Source organism: Trichosurus vulpecula, chromosome 7, assembly GCF_011100635.1.
Source record: "Trichosurus vulpecula isolate mTriVul1 chromosome 7, mTriVul1.pri, whole genome shotgun sequence".
In the NCBI taxonomy this organism is placed as follows: Eukaryota; Metazoa; Chordata; class Mammalia; order Diprotodontia; family Phalangeridae; genus Trichosurus; species Trichosurus vulpecula.
The window spans coordinates 29,923,430-29,935,698 of NC_050579.1; the positions used below are offsets into that span (position 1 = coordinate 29,923,430).

At 43.8% G+C, this 12,269-nt stretch overlaps 1 protein-coding gene across 2 annotated transcripts in view; it reads right to left on the reverse strand.

Moving 5' to 3' along the window:
• Positions 1 to 9,139: 9,139 nt before the first annotated feature.
• Positions 9,140 to 12,269, reverse strand: part of SPECC1 (sperm antigen with calponin homology and coiled-coil domains 1) — a 354,946-nt gene continuing 351,816 nt past the window's right edge. Inside the window, exon 13 of one of the 2 annotated variants that reach the window (XM_036767683.1) lies at positions 9,140 to 11,353. In XM_036767683.1, the coding sequence (XP_036623578.1) occupies positions 11,264 to 11,353 (90 nt within the window). In that variant the 3' untranslated portion in view covers positions 9,140 to 11,263. The remainder of the gene's footprint in view (positions 11,354 to 12,269) is intronic. The other variant, XM_036767682.1, reaches the window with a different exon arrangement.

Here is a 12,269-nt window from a genome sequence, read left to right on the forward strand (position 1 = left end):
CATGATAGACCTCATCCAGAGACCATCCAGGCTGTCCTGGGCTGGATCCCTGCTTCCCTCTGCTATTTTGTGGTTCTGCAGTTCTAGAATTTGTTCAGAGCCATTTTTTATAGGTTTTTGGAGGGTCCTGGTAGGGAGCTCAGGCAAGTCCCTGCTTTCCAGTCACCATCTTGGCTCCACCCTGGATGGGATTTTCATGAGAAGTGCTTCGGAATAGTCTTGCTAAGTCATTCATGTGTGTGATGTTCTCCTGGTTCTGCTTATTTCACTTTGTATCAGTTCATATAAATCTTTCCAGGTTTTTCTGAAATCATCCTGTTTATCGTTTCTTATAGCAGAAAAATATTTTATCACAACTACATACCACAGCTTGTTCAGCCATTTCCCAATTGATGGGCATCCCCTCAATTTCCAATTCTTTGCCACTACAAAAAGAGTCGCTTGTAACAATTTGGCTAGCAGCTGTTGTGATGTGTAAGACCCAACAAGACCAGCACAGGGTCTTTGATCTGCCTTACTAAGGAAGGCAACTTTAAGGAGTTAACAATCTTACTTTAATCCAACATACAAATATCATTCACTTAGTTCAGGAGGAAAAGCCAGCACCCTGAACTTCAGAGCAAATAGAAACAAATTACAAACATACATTATAAACAGACCAAATACAAACCAACATCTGCATTAGCAAAGCCTCCGGGGCAGTTACAATGGCTTGCCCAGAGTCATGTGCCACATCAACACTCTTCCATGAGTGAGCCCCAGACAAAATGTTAACTTTGGAGTTTCTATACTCTGTGAAGGATTCACACCTAATCAGCAAAAGGGTGTGAGCCTGGGGCTTTACACCTAGTTAGCAAAAGGGTGTGTGCCTGGAGCTTTGTACCTAGTAAGACTTAATCAAAAGAACTTAATTAATTTAGCATTCTAAAGCAGTAAAAATGTCCCACCATAATTACCAATACCCTGCTACAAATATTTTTATACCTATAGGTCCTTTTTCTGTGATCTCTTTGGGAAAATGGCCTCTGAGGTCCTTTTGATGTCGTGAGTCTATTTTTCTAAATCCAGTGGTCTTTCCACTATCCCCTATGCTTGCCTCCTGTACCCAAGATTAGTAAATTCTGGGAAGCCATGGGCTTGAGGGAGTTGCTGAATTTTCATGATGTGGAAAAGAAAAAGGCCAGTATGGCCATCCAGTTTGATGCCAGCTTGTAGCTTACTCAAATTTGTCATCTCTTTGATATCCAGTAGCTAGATCTCAGAAGAACTTTTTTTTAGAGTAATTTAGAACTATGCCCAAAAGGCTCTAAAACTGTATATGTCCTTTGACCCAGGAATACCACTGCTAGGTCTGTACCCCAAAGAGATAACAGAAAAAGGACCTATAGGTACAAAAATATTTATAGCAGCTCTTTTTGTGGTGGCAAAGAATTGGAAATTGAGGGGATGCCCATCAATTGGGGAATGGCTGAATTGTGATGAAATACTTTTGTGCTATAAGAAATGATAAACAGGATGGTTTCAGAAAAACCTGGAAAGATTTATATGAACTGATACAAAATGAAATGAGCAGAAGCAAGAGAACATCATACCCTGTAAGAACAATATTATATGATGATCAACTGGGAATGACTTAGCTATTCTCAGGAATATAATGATCCAAGACAATTCCAAAGGACTCATGATGAAAAATACAGTCCACCTGCAGAGAAAGAACCGATGATGTCTGAATGCACATTGAAGCTTACTTCTTTTTTATTATTCTTGTTTTGTTTTTGTCGACATTTTCTTTTGCAACATGCTAACATGGAAATGTTTTGCATGGCTGCACATGTATAATATATATCAAATTGCTTGTCTTCTCAAGGAAAGGGGAGGAGAAAGAGGGTGAGAATATGGAATTCAAAATTAAAAAAAATCTTAAATTTTTTTGTTTACATGTAATTGGAGAAAAGATAAAATAAAAATCAAATGTAAAAAGGTGAAGAAGGAGGAGGAGGAGGAAGAAGATGAGGAAGAAGAGAAGAAGAAGAAGAGAAGAAGAAGAGGAGAAGAAGAAGAAGAGGAAGAAGAGGAAGAAGGAGAAGAAGGAGAAGAGCACTTTCTTCTCATAAGCAGTAACAGCTATTGAAAGGCAACTACACAGCCCGAAAACTATCTTACCTCTCAAGTTGCCATTAATGAGGAATATGCATCTGCCCAGTGAGCTGAGGAGGCATTATTATTATTAAAAATGCCAACAATAATAGCAAGAATCTATGGGATACGGTCACTAATTTGGGAGATAGCATGGTGCAGTGGAGCTGGGTTTAAATTCTGCCTCTGATACTTATGACTTGTGTGACTTTGGGGGAGGTACTTAACCTCAGCTAGTAGGTATCTGAGGCCAGATTTAAACTCAGGTCTTCCTGACTCTAGGCGTAGCGCTCTATCCACTGCACCACCTAGCTGTCCTAATTTTCATTAGCACTTGGCTGTGCTAATGACAGGATTGGCCAAGGCTTCAGCAACAAAACATACTTATAAGAAATTATCACATATATTCTATATCATACAACTTCATGTTAATACTTCAACTGATTTATGTGAGCAGGTCGAATCTTGACCATGCTTGATACATTCTAGTGTGCTCTTCAGAGAAACTAGACCATGGATGTCTTCACTGGACACATGGATGTTATTAACGATGCACTAGCTACTCAGCATATGTCAGTGACTGGGCCATTGGGCCAAGCTCTAGCCTGGTCAGAGAAGGCAAACATCTCACCACATCCAGGGGAATTCGGTGGAATATACCTTGAAAATATGTTTTCAAAAGGATGAGGAGTGTTTCGAGTACGTCCTTCACTGTAGGCCATCTGGAAGTTGTTTCTTTCTTGGGGCGTGGCTTCTGTGCTCAGTCTCCAAATGACATGCACGCTGCCTGATGAGAATAGACTTTGGAGTGCATTATTAAGAAAGAAAAAAAGAAAGGCAAACCGCTAACTCTTCCTGACTTGGGCAAATGTGTTCAGGCAGCTGTGATCTGTGTCTTCTGGATCTGTATGTGCTTGTGTGAGGTGTGTCTTGCTCTTAATATTCTGGGAGCGACCCTCTGGAAGGCAGGGGAAATGGTGAGAAAGGAGTCACAGTTGTTCCCCCAAAGAGTGAAGATTTGTTCCTTCTAGATACTCACTTCTCCAAGTGTAATTTCTCTATTTGTCTGCCTCTTTCACACACACACACACACACACATTTAGCTTGCCCTCTAAAAAGCTGGAATAACAAGCCTGAAAGCCCAATGTATTTTCAATCAGCTGGACATCACCTTTCCACTCCGGGAGAGGGGAGGGATCAGAGATCAGGTCATCAAGTCCCACACTCTCATTTTACATACGAGGAAACTGAGGGCAAGGATGGGGGATTTGAACCCACATTGCTTAATTCCACGTTGAGCACTCTTTCCCTGGACTATTCCATTTTGTCTCCTATAAGGGGATGATTCCAGTTTGGCTGGTGCCTTAGTAAGGATACAGGATCTTAGGGCCCCCTCATTTCACATTGGAGGACATGGCAACCTAGAGTGGCTGTGACTTACCCAAGGTCAACATAGGAACTCCCAGTACAGTAACTCCCTCCACCCATGCAGATGATGAGTTACCCACATGTGACTTACTTTTCAATCAACAAGCATTTATTAAGCAACTACTGTGTACTACTCACTGTGCTTCATTCTGGGGATACAAAGTAAAAAAATTAGATGAGTCTCTGCCCTTAAGGAATTTATATCACATTGGAATATAGTGTTAGAGAGGTGCCTGATGAATTAATAAATAAATGAAAAAGCACTCATTAAGCACTATGTGCCAGACATTGTATTAAATGATGAAGATACAAATATTAAAAAGAGACAATCCCAACCTTTATGGCCTGAGGCTTCTGGGTTCTCCAAGCCCAGGAGTCTGGAAAACCTGAGTTCAAATGTGAACTCAGATAACTTACTAGCCATGTGACTCTGGGCAAGTCACTAAACTTCTCTGCCTCAGTTTTCTCATCGATTAAATGGGGTTAGTAATAGCACCTACCTCCCAAGGTTGTTATCACAATGACATGAGTTATTTGCAAAATGCTTTGCAAACCTTCAAGTGCTATGTAAAAGCTAGCTATTTTTTAAGTTATTAAATGTCAAGTGACCTCCAAGGTCCCAAGGAACTTAAATTCTAAGTGACTTGCCCAGGGTCTCACATCTATAGGTATCAGAGGGAGTATTTGAGCCCAGGTCTTCCTGACTCCAAAGCCAGCCCCCTTCCCATTATGCCCTGCCTATGATGGGGAATAAGAAAATACCAAGGGCATTCACCTAGTTTTATGCAGTTTGAATTGTTCCTGATCACCCCTTTTCATAGATTTTCAAAGGACTTGAAAATCTTGCCCCAGGAAATCCTGTGTTCTCCAATGGGGGAGGGGAGGAGGGAGTGGTTCCCTTTGAGGGGGGGAATCAGTCAATCAATCAATCAACAAACACTTATTAAGTACCTACTTTGTGCCAGGCACTGTGCTACATCACCACAGTGGTGGAGGGTAGAATAGGGGTGCGGGTGAGGAAAGTCCATATATAGATACCTCCTTGATCTCTTCTTGCTCCTTTTCGACTTATCTTCTACACCCAGGAACTTCTGATATCCCCACCCCCCACATCCTGTGTAATCAACCACTTTACAGGAAACCACCTAACCCTTCCAGGAAGATCCAACCCCTGGACCCCACTTGTCTTCCCTTCATCAGTCACACACCCACATGCCTTTTCTTTCATTAATGTAATAGACTTCGAGTTTCCAGGATCCGGTCAGTGACCTCACTCTCCACCGTATCTCTTCAAGCTTGGGATTTATTGTTATTATTAATAATTTTGCATTAATAGCTATCCTGGGACAGTTCTGCAAGTCCTGCTTTGGCTAACCATCCTGGAACAGAACAAATGCATCTCTTTCCAAGTCCCTTTCGCAACAGATCAGTGAGAATGAAAATGGCCCGTGTCTGTGTGCACACACAGGTCAAGAGAAGGGAGGGAACATTGTTCCCTGATTCCTAAAATACTATTTGTGTGACAGCTTTGCTTCCTCATGACGGGACTTTAATAGAAATGTAAAGGCAGCAGAATGGGAAAGGGGATGGACCCACTCGAGATCTGGATTTGGAACCAGAGGACGTCACTTTGAATCTTAGCTCTGCCATTGATGTGGGTGACTTGGGGCAAACCACAAAACTCTGATCCAGTTTCCTTCCTGTAAAATGAAGGGGTTGGATCAGATGGTATCCCAGGTCCCTTCCTGTATGACCCTGTGAATTTTAAGTCGCTTATCCACTTTGGGCTTTGGTTTCCTCAACCATAAAATGAGGGTACTGGACTTGATAGACTCTGAACTTAGAATCTGTGGTCTCCTATGAACTTCCTAGGTGGCCATGGGTTTGCTAGAAGGTACATTGTAGCACCACCTTGTAAATGAAACATTTCTCAAGTCCTCCTTCCCACTCCATCCGTGGGTGCCTTCCCTCCCAAGCCTACTTTGCATCCATTTAATGCATATTCTGTGCTCATATATAAATACAGGTACAGAGACAAATGTATATGTAGTATTTAACAGGTTCAAACACAATGTATGTGTAGGTATAAAACAGGAACAGAGACAATGTATATGTATGCATATATGTATATATTTGCATATTAGAACATAAGCTCTTTGAAGGCAGAGAGTGGTTCACTTCTTTTTATTCCCAGCACCACATTCAGTTCAGTTCAGTTGTTTCAGTCATGTCTGGCTCTTCATGACTCCATTGTGGGGTTTTCTTGGCAAAGACACTAGAAAGGTTTACTATTTCCTTCTTCAGCTCAGTTTACAGATGAGGAAACTGAGGCAAACAGGGTTAAATAAATTGTCCAAGGTCACACAGCTAGTAAGTGTCTGAAGCCACATTTGAACAAAGGAAGATGAGTCTTCCTGACTCCAGATCCCATTCTCTATCCACTTGGCCACCTAGCTGCCTCCAGTGCCACATAGCAGGCACTTAATAAATGCTTGACTGGTTTTTAATTTGTGGCATCACATCGACTTTCTAGCTGATTTCTGTTGTGCTTGATGGGGATTTGAATTCCAATTTGACAACTATTTATCAAGTGCTAATGTACAGAGTGCCATGCAGGTTTCCTAGGGAGATAACAAAGATGCAAAGGAAACAGTAGGAAGGTCATAGATTTTGAGCTGCAAGGGTCTTAGGTGTCGAGTCCAATCTCTCATTTTACAGATGAGGAAACTGAGGCCCAGAGAACCAAAGTGATTTAGCCAAGGTCACACGGGGCGGAACGCATCCGAAGCAGGCAAATCTCAGCCTCAGTTTCCTTATCTGCAAAATGATGATAGCAGCACCTCCTTCACAAAGTTGGTGTGAGGGTCCAGTGAGATGATTCATTTAAAGATTTGCAAACCACAAAACGCTTTGTAAACGCCAGCTCTTATGGAAGGAGCCCTCTCATCACACCCTACTGCCTAGGAAGGAGAATTGTAACTTAGACCAAACATCTCATTCTTCAGCACATCAGGAAGAAACTTTAGGGACCAAGCTGTCTCCAAGAAGATGGATGCTTGTTCCCTTCTCCAGTTTAATGCTTAAAGATGGTGCTACCACTCCAAAAGCCAAGCTAACATTGTATCTCTATAGGTCACAGATTGGAGTGACCTTTGTCTCCTGGGTGAGAGGATCAGAGGCACTGGAGGGGAAAAGCAACAACAGACAAATGGATCTAAGAGCTGGGAGAGACCTCGGAAACAATCAAGTCCAACACTCCAATTTTACAGTTGAGGACGCTGAGGCCCATAGAGGGTCCGTGATTTATAGAATTGGAAGTCTAAAAACTGAAGGCATCTAGTTCCACCTCCTCATTTTTACAGATGAAGAAATGGTCACAAGGCAGTAAATAAGAAAACTGGAACTAAAAGTCAGGTATTACATATTTGCATCATGAAATCAAGGTCCAGCTGTGCTAAGTTTGGGGCATGCCAGCACTGTCTTCCTCATCAGGAGGGGTGAAACTATCTGAGAAGACTTGTACCAATGGCCTGATGTAGAAAGCAATGCTTCCCGGAAGGGTGAGGTGCCCCAGAAACCAGCAAATAGATAATCTGATAATTATCTAGGGGTGATTTTTTTTTTTAAAAGACCTCAGTACGGTTTTTTGTTTGTTTATTTGTTTTTTACTAGAGGCAGGCTCTGAATCAGAATTGCCAGAGTTCAAGGGCCACCTCTGGCCCATCCTGGCTGTGTGACCCCTTAGCATTCCCAGAAACTCTCTAATACTAGAAGTTTTGGAGGAGTTCTCTAACTGCCTTGATGGAGGGCATTTCCACTCTGGGAGTTCCTGTTGCTAATGAAATTACAGGATCATACGTTTAGAGCCAGAAGGGACCATAGAAATCATCTAGTCCAGGGTTTCTTAAACTTTTTCCACTGGTGACCCCAGTGCTTCTTAAACTGTTGGTTTGAGACCCTATGTGGGGTCATGACCCACAGTTCAAGAACTGCTCATTATTTAGTCCAACCCGATTTTAGAGGCAAATAACCTGGGATCTAGATAGAACTAACTTCCTCACTGATAGCTTCTCTGTACAACACCTGTTCCTATGCTCATCCTTCATCTGCCTCCAATGCACATGGGGAAAGATGTTTAGTTGCCAGAGTCACAGATCAGCTTATGAGATCATAGATTTAGAGCTGGGTTGGCATCTTGGACATTATCTAATTCAATCCCCTCCATTTACAGAGGGCTAGGGTTCCAGGGTTCCTTCCGCTATAGAAAGGCAATATGGCAGAACCATTAGAGGGCTAAGAGCATAAGTGGCAGAGGCCTTGTCATTCTGGATTTCCATAGCCTGGGTTCCCAAAGTTAACAACATCAGAGGTCAGGGCTCCCTTTCTCCCCTTCTCTAAAACAAGTTCCCTGGAGCTTGTTTCAAATCAGCTTGGCTTTCCACTCCCCTAAACCTCACTAATTTCACTCCCCTTATAGAAATAACCACACACAATAAGAGACATGCTTCATTCAAATAATGTATCTGGAGGATCTCAATTAGAACCCAACTCCTGTGCTCTTGAGGGGAGCCTGAGACTAGTCCAGATCCATTTTGGAAGATGTAAGAAAGAATAAAATGACTTCTGGTCATTGTGGGATCGTCGCCGGCAAGAAACAGAGAGATGGTGGTAATGAACATACTCCAAAACAACTCTGATTTCTAATGCCTTGGAAGCACCCTGCTCCTGACAGCTTTGCATGGTAGGTGGGTAAGTATCCTCTGCCCCATTTGATGGATGTGGAAAGTGAGGCCAAGAGACATTAAGTGACATGCCTGGGGTTGCCCAGCTGCTAAGGGTTGGGGTCAGGATTTTAATCGAGGTCTCCTGACTCCAGGTTCAGTGGATCTTTGTCCCTGCTGATGCTGAGCAAGGAAGAGCTCGATCCACTGCCTGGAACATCCATCCCTCCACTAACTCAGATGGTAGATGATGGAGGCAATGAGTGTCTAAATGATGTCAACAAAGATGCAGCTGGGAGGGAGTGTTGTGCCCGAGGGACTGCCGCGTATGTAGAAGCATCAGGCAGGAGAAAAGGAGAGCTGGTCAAAACACGGATGCTTTGTGCCATAATAGTTACCAGACATTCGTTCATGTCATTCCTAATTCCTCTTTTTATGTCTCTGTGGAAGATGAAGAAAAATGTGTTCCTTTCAGGACACACAGAACTAGACGAGAGGAGGAGGAAAGCACCTTTGAGGACATTGAGTCCAAGCCTGTCATGACACAGGGCAGGAATCCAAGCCAGGATCAGAACTCAGGTCATCTGCCCCCAGTCCGGTGCTCTTTCCCCTTTTGTATCCTGTCTCGCTATGTGATTGGCCTGCTATGAGTAGGATGTGTACTCTGACTTATCTTCCACCAGTGTGAAGAGATTAGACTGAATTATCCCCTCAGTCCTTGTCCCTCTGTGACCAAAGGCACGTATTTGTGAGCAGGGCTATAACTAGGGTAGAGGCAACTGGGGTTTTGGCCTCTGGGGCATGTACATTTAAAAGGATGCAACAATTTAAAATGATTTAAAAAGATGATGCAGTTTTAAAATCCAATACATTTATATTTTGATATCATTTTTACTCCTTCAACAGCAAAGACATTGGTTAGTTAACCAGTGAAACTGGCCATACCAGGAAGCTACAAGAAGGCACACTTCTCTATTCCCCCTCCCCCAGAGGTCAGGGGAGCTCTAGCTCATTCCATCTTGCTTCTCCCTCTGAAGCAGCTGCAGCACAGTGTCCTGGAGTCTCTCTCCCCTTACCCTCCTCCCCCCACTCCCACTTGGCTGATGTCCTATGTCTACCTCTATCCCACTTCCCAGCGTCCTGGGGAGTCTTTCCTCCCATGGAGTCAGCATCCTAGGTCTCTTTTAGACAGCCATGGTTGACTGGAGGGCATGGTTTATGGGGCTTGTCTAGACCCTAATACTGGTAGTTATAGCCCTGTACAAGTTAGAATAAGACTTCTCTATCTCAGAATAAAATGTCTAATAGGGGCCCAGACTCACAGCTTGAGCCTCATTTGTACTCCACTTTCACCATATAGTTTAGGGGGTCAGCTGTGACAGATCCCCACCCTCCACTCCCCACAGGCATGTCAATACTTTAAACACCGAATGTGTTTCAACTTTCAGATGGACCATCACCCAGAATTTAGGCTTCATATGTAAGTGCCACGTCACTAGTTATACATTTTTCTGAATTTCTTGATGAAGTTAAAGACATTCATTCACCCTGCCTGGCATACAGCTCAGGACATCCACCAACAGTCCCCTGTTCCTAGCATTTCTGAGCAGATGAGGGCTCTTTGATAAAGGATCAGACTTCTTCAAGAAAACACGGTTGGTCACTAAAAGTATGTGTCTCTATTCTTTAGTTCTAGTAGAAATGAAGCCACCAATCCATTTCCCCCCACAGAAACTCCCACCCACTTCTCCCAACTTCGTTTTGCCCAGGGGATGGGACACATCTTGGGAAATTGTAGCATTTCTAAAGCTGGGATCTCATGTTCAGTTGCAACCTGCCCAGTTTCCCTTGGGAAATAACCACCAGCTATCTGTAGAGGGTCACCTCAAATCCATTTTCATTAGACAGACCTGGGCAGGTTCAGACTCATGGTGGGTGACCCTCCTTTTCACCGGCTAGCCACATGCAGGAGATGTTGCTGTGCCCACAGAAGGGGTCACACATAAGTGTGTGTGTGTGTGTGTCTGATTAGATGGCCACAAGTGCTTATCCATCTCAGCAGCAGTCCTGTGAGAGGGTCAGTGACCGGGAGAGGCTCTGGGCATTCAGATTGAGAGAGGGGCTCATGCATGGACATATCCACTTAGCCTATAGGTCTACCCACCTATAAGACAACCCATGGAAATGATGCCTCCTTCTACAGCTATATACAGGCCCAAGAGTATCATTCCCACATCTGAGCATGGTACTGGAGGGTAGGAATTCCCACACTTAGTCACATGTGCAGGACATACCTGTTCTCTGGGCTTTGGGAATCTCACTCTCAACAATAATATCCCATCTCCTAGTTGGCTCCCATCTGTCTTGACTATGAAAGAATGCATGTTTCTGCATTTTTGGAGGGGGTGAGGGGCAGGGCAGATGGAAATCAACAAGAGAGTTTAATGTTTGGAAAGGTGGGGATCAAGGTTTCTTCTAAAAATCTTTTTTTTTTGGGGGGGGGTAGGAATCTGAGAGTTGATAGAGCAAAAACTTCCAGCTGTCATGTGGCAGTCTGTCATCTCTGCAGATAGCAGCCTAAGACCGTGTATGGAGTGGTTGAATATAGAAGGCGGGGCTTGGCCAGAATGGACCTTGGTCCCAGAGGGAACTGTGATGTCTAGAATGAGGTCATTCCCTTTAGACCCATCCCATGGAATGGAAAACTTTCTCTGACTTAGATGTGGCCATTTCTCCTTGACTGATCAGGGTGTGTGTGTGTGTGTGTGTGTGTGTGTGCCTATGGGAGGTCTTGGATGTGTTTGTGTATTTGGCCACTGTCTCACTCTCTTTGCAGTTCATTCTGGCCCACCAAAGAGTCTCTCTTCAGAACCAGAATTCTTTTCCTTTTGTTTCCTCTATAAAGTGATCGAGTGCTTCTGTGGCATTCCCCTTTCTCCTGTCTCTCCTCCTCCTCCATCTCTCTCTTCCCAAGGGGATTAGGTCTCAAAGTACTTGTAGATCTGGGCCACATACTGCATAACACTCTGCCAGTCAGGACGATCCGTGTACAGCATCTCACTGAGTTCCTGTGTGGGAGGCAAAGAGAGAGTCAGTTTCCTGGCTGCAGGGGAAAGAGCATGGAATGAAACACAGGGGCATGTGGCAAACCCAGGGTATACTTCCTTCTTCCTGGAAAGGAATTGGAGGATCTCTGGGTGGGCAAAGGTCAAAGGCTCTGAGATGCTCTTTCCTAAGAATTCTTTAGTCTGATGACATCAGATCCTGGAGAGATTTCCTCTCAAGCATGTAAGTTCACACCAGTCAATGAATTCCTGAGAATTGTCATCCAAGCAAATGAAAAATACTTCTGTCCTTAATCAGGAGATGCTAACCTCTTTAAAAGACAGAAGCAATGGCTGACCACCATTTTATTTAATTAAGGATGGGCTAGGCTATTTTAGATATGGACCAGATGGGTATCCTTCTGTTTCTGCAGCCCAGCCTTCATCTATCATTAGCCCACAAGGTAGAAACAGCTGCCAGTAGCCAGCAGGTACAAGAACAAGGCCAGAAAGTGATGCTGTCTGGTCCTTGGAGGCTTAGGACAGTTCCATGCTAGGCTGGTTGGTTATTTCATCAGTTAACCAACAAGCATTCATGAAGTACCTACTATGTGCCAGGCATCATGCTAGGCACTGGGGATATAGAAACTAAAACAAAAGAACCTCTTTCTTCTGGGATGAGGGGGAGGTGAAGATAGAGGAAAAAGAGAAGGCAAAGAAAGAAAATGAAGGAGGAGGAAGAATAAGAATAAGAAGAGGAGGAGGAGGAAGAACAAGAATAGGAAGAGGAAGAGGAAAAGAAAGAAGAAGAAGAAGAAGAGGAGGAGGAGGAGGAGGAGGAGGAAGAAGAGAAGGAAGAGGAGGAAGAAGAGGAAGAGAAATAAGAGGAAGAGGAGGAGGAATGCACCCTTTCTTCATCCCTGCCTCAGAGAATCCCTCT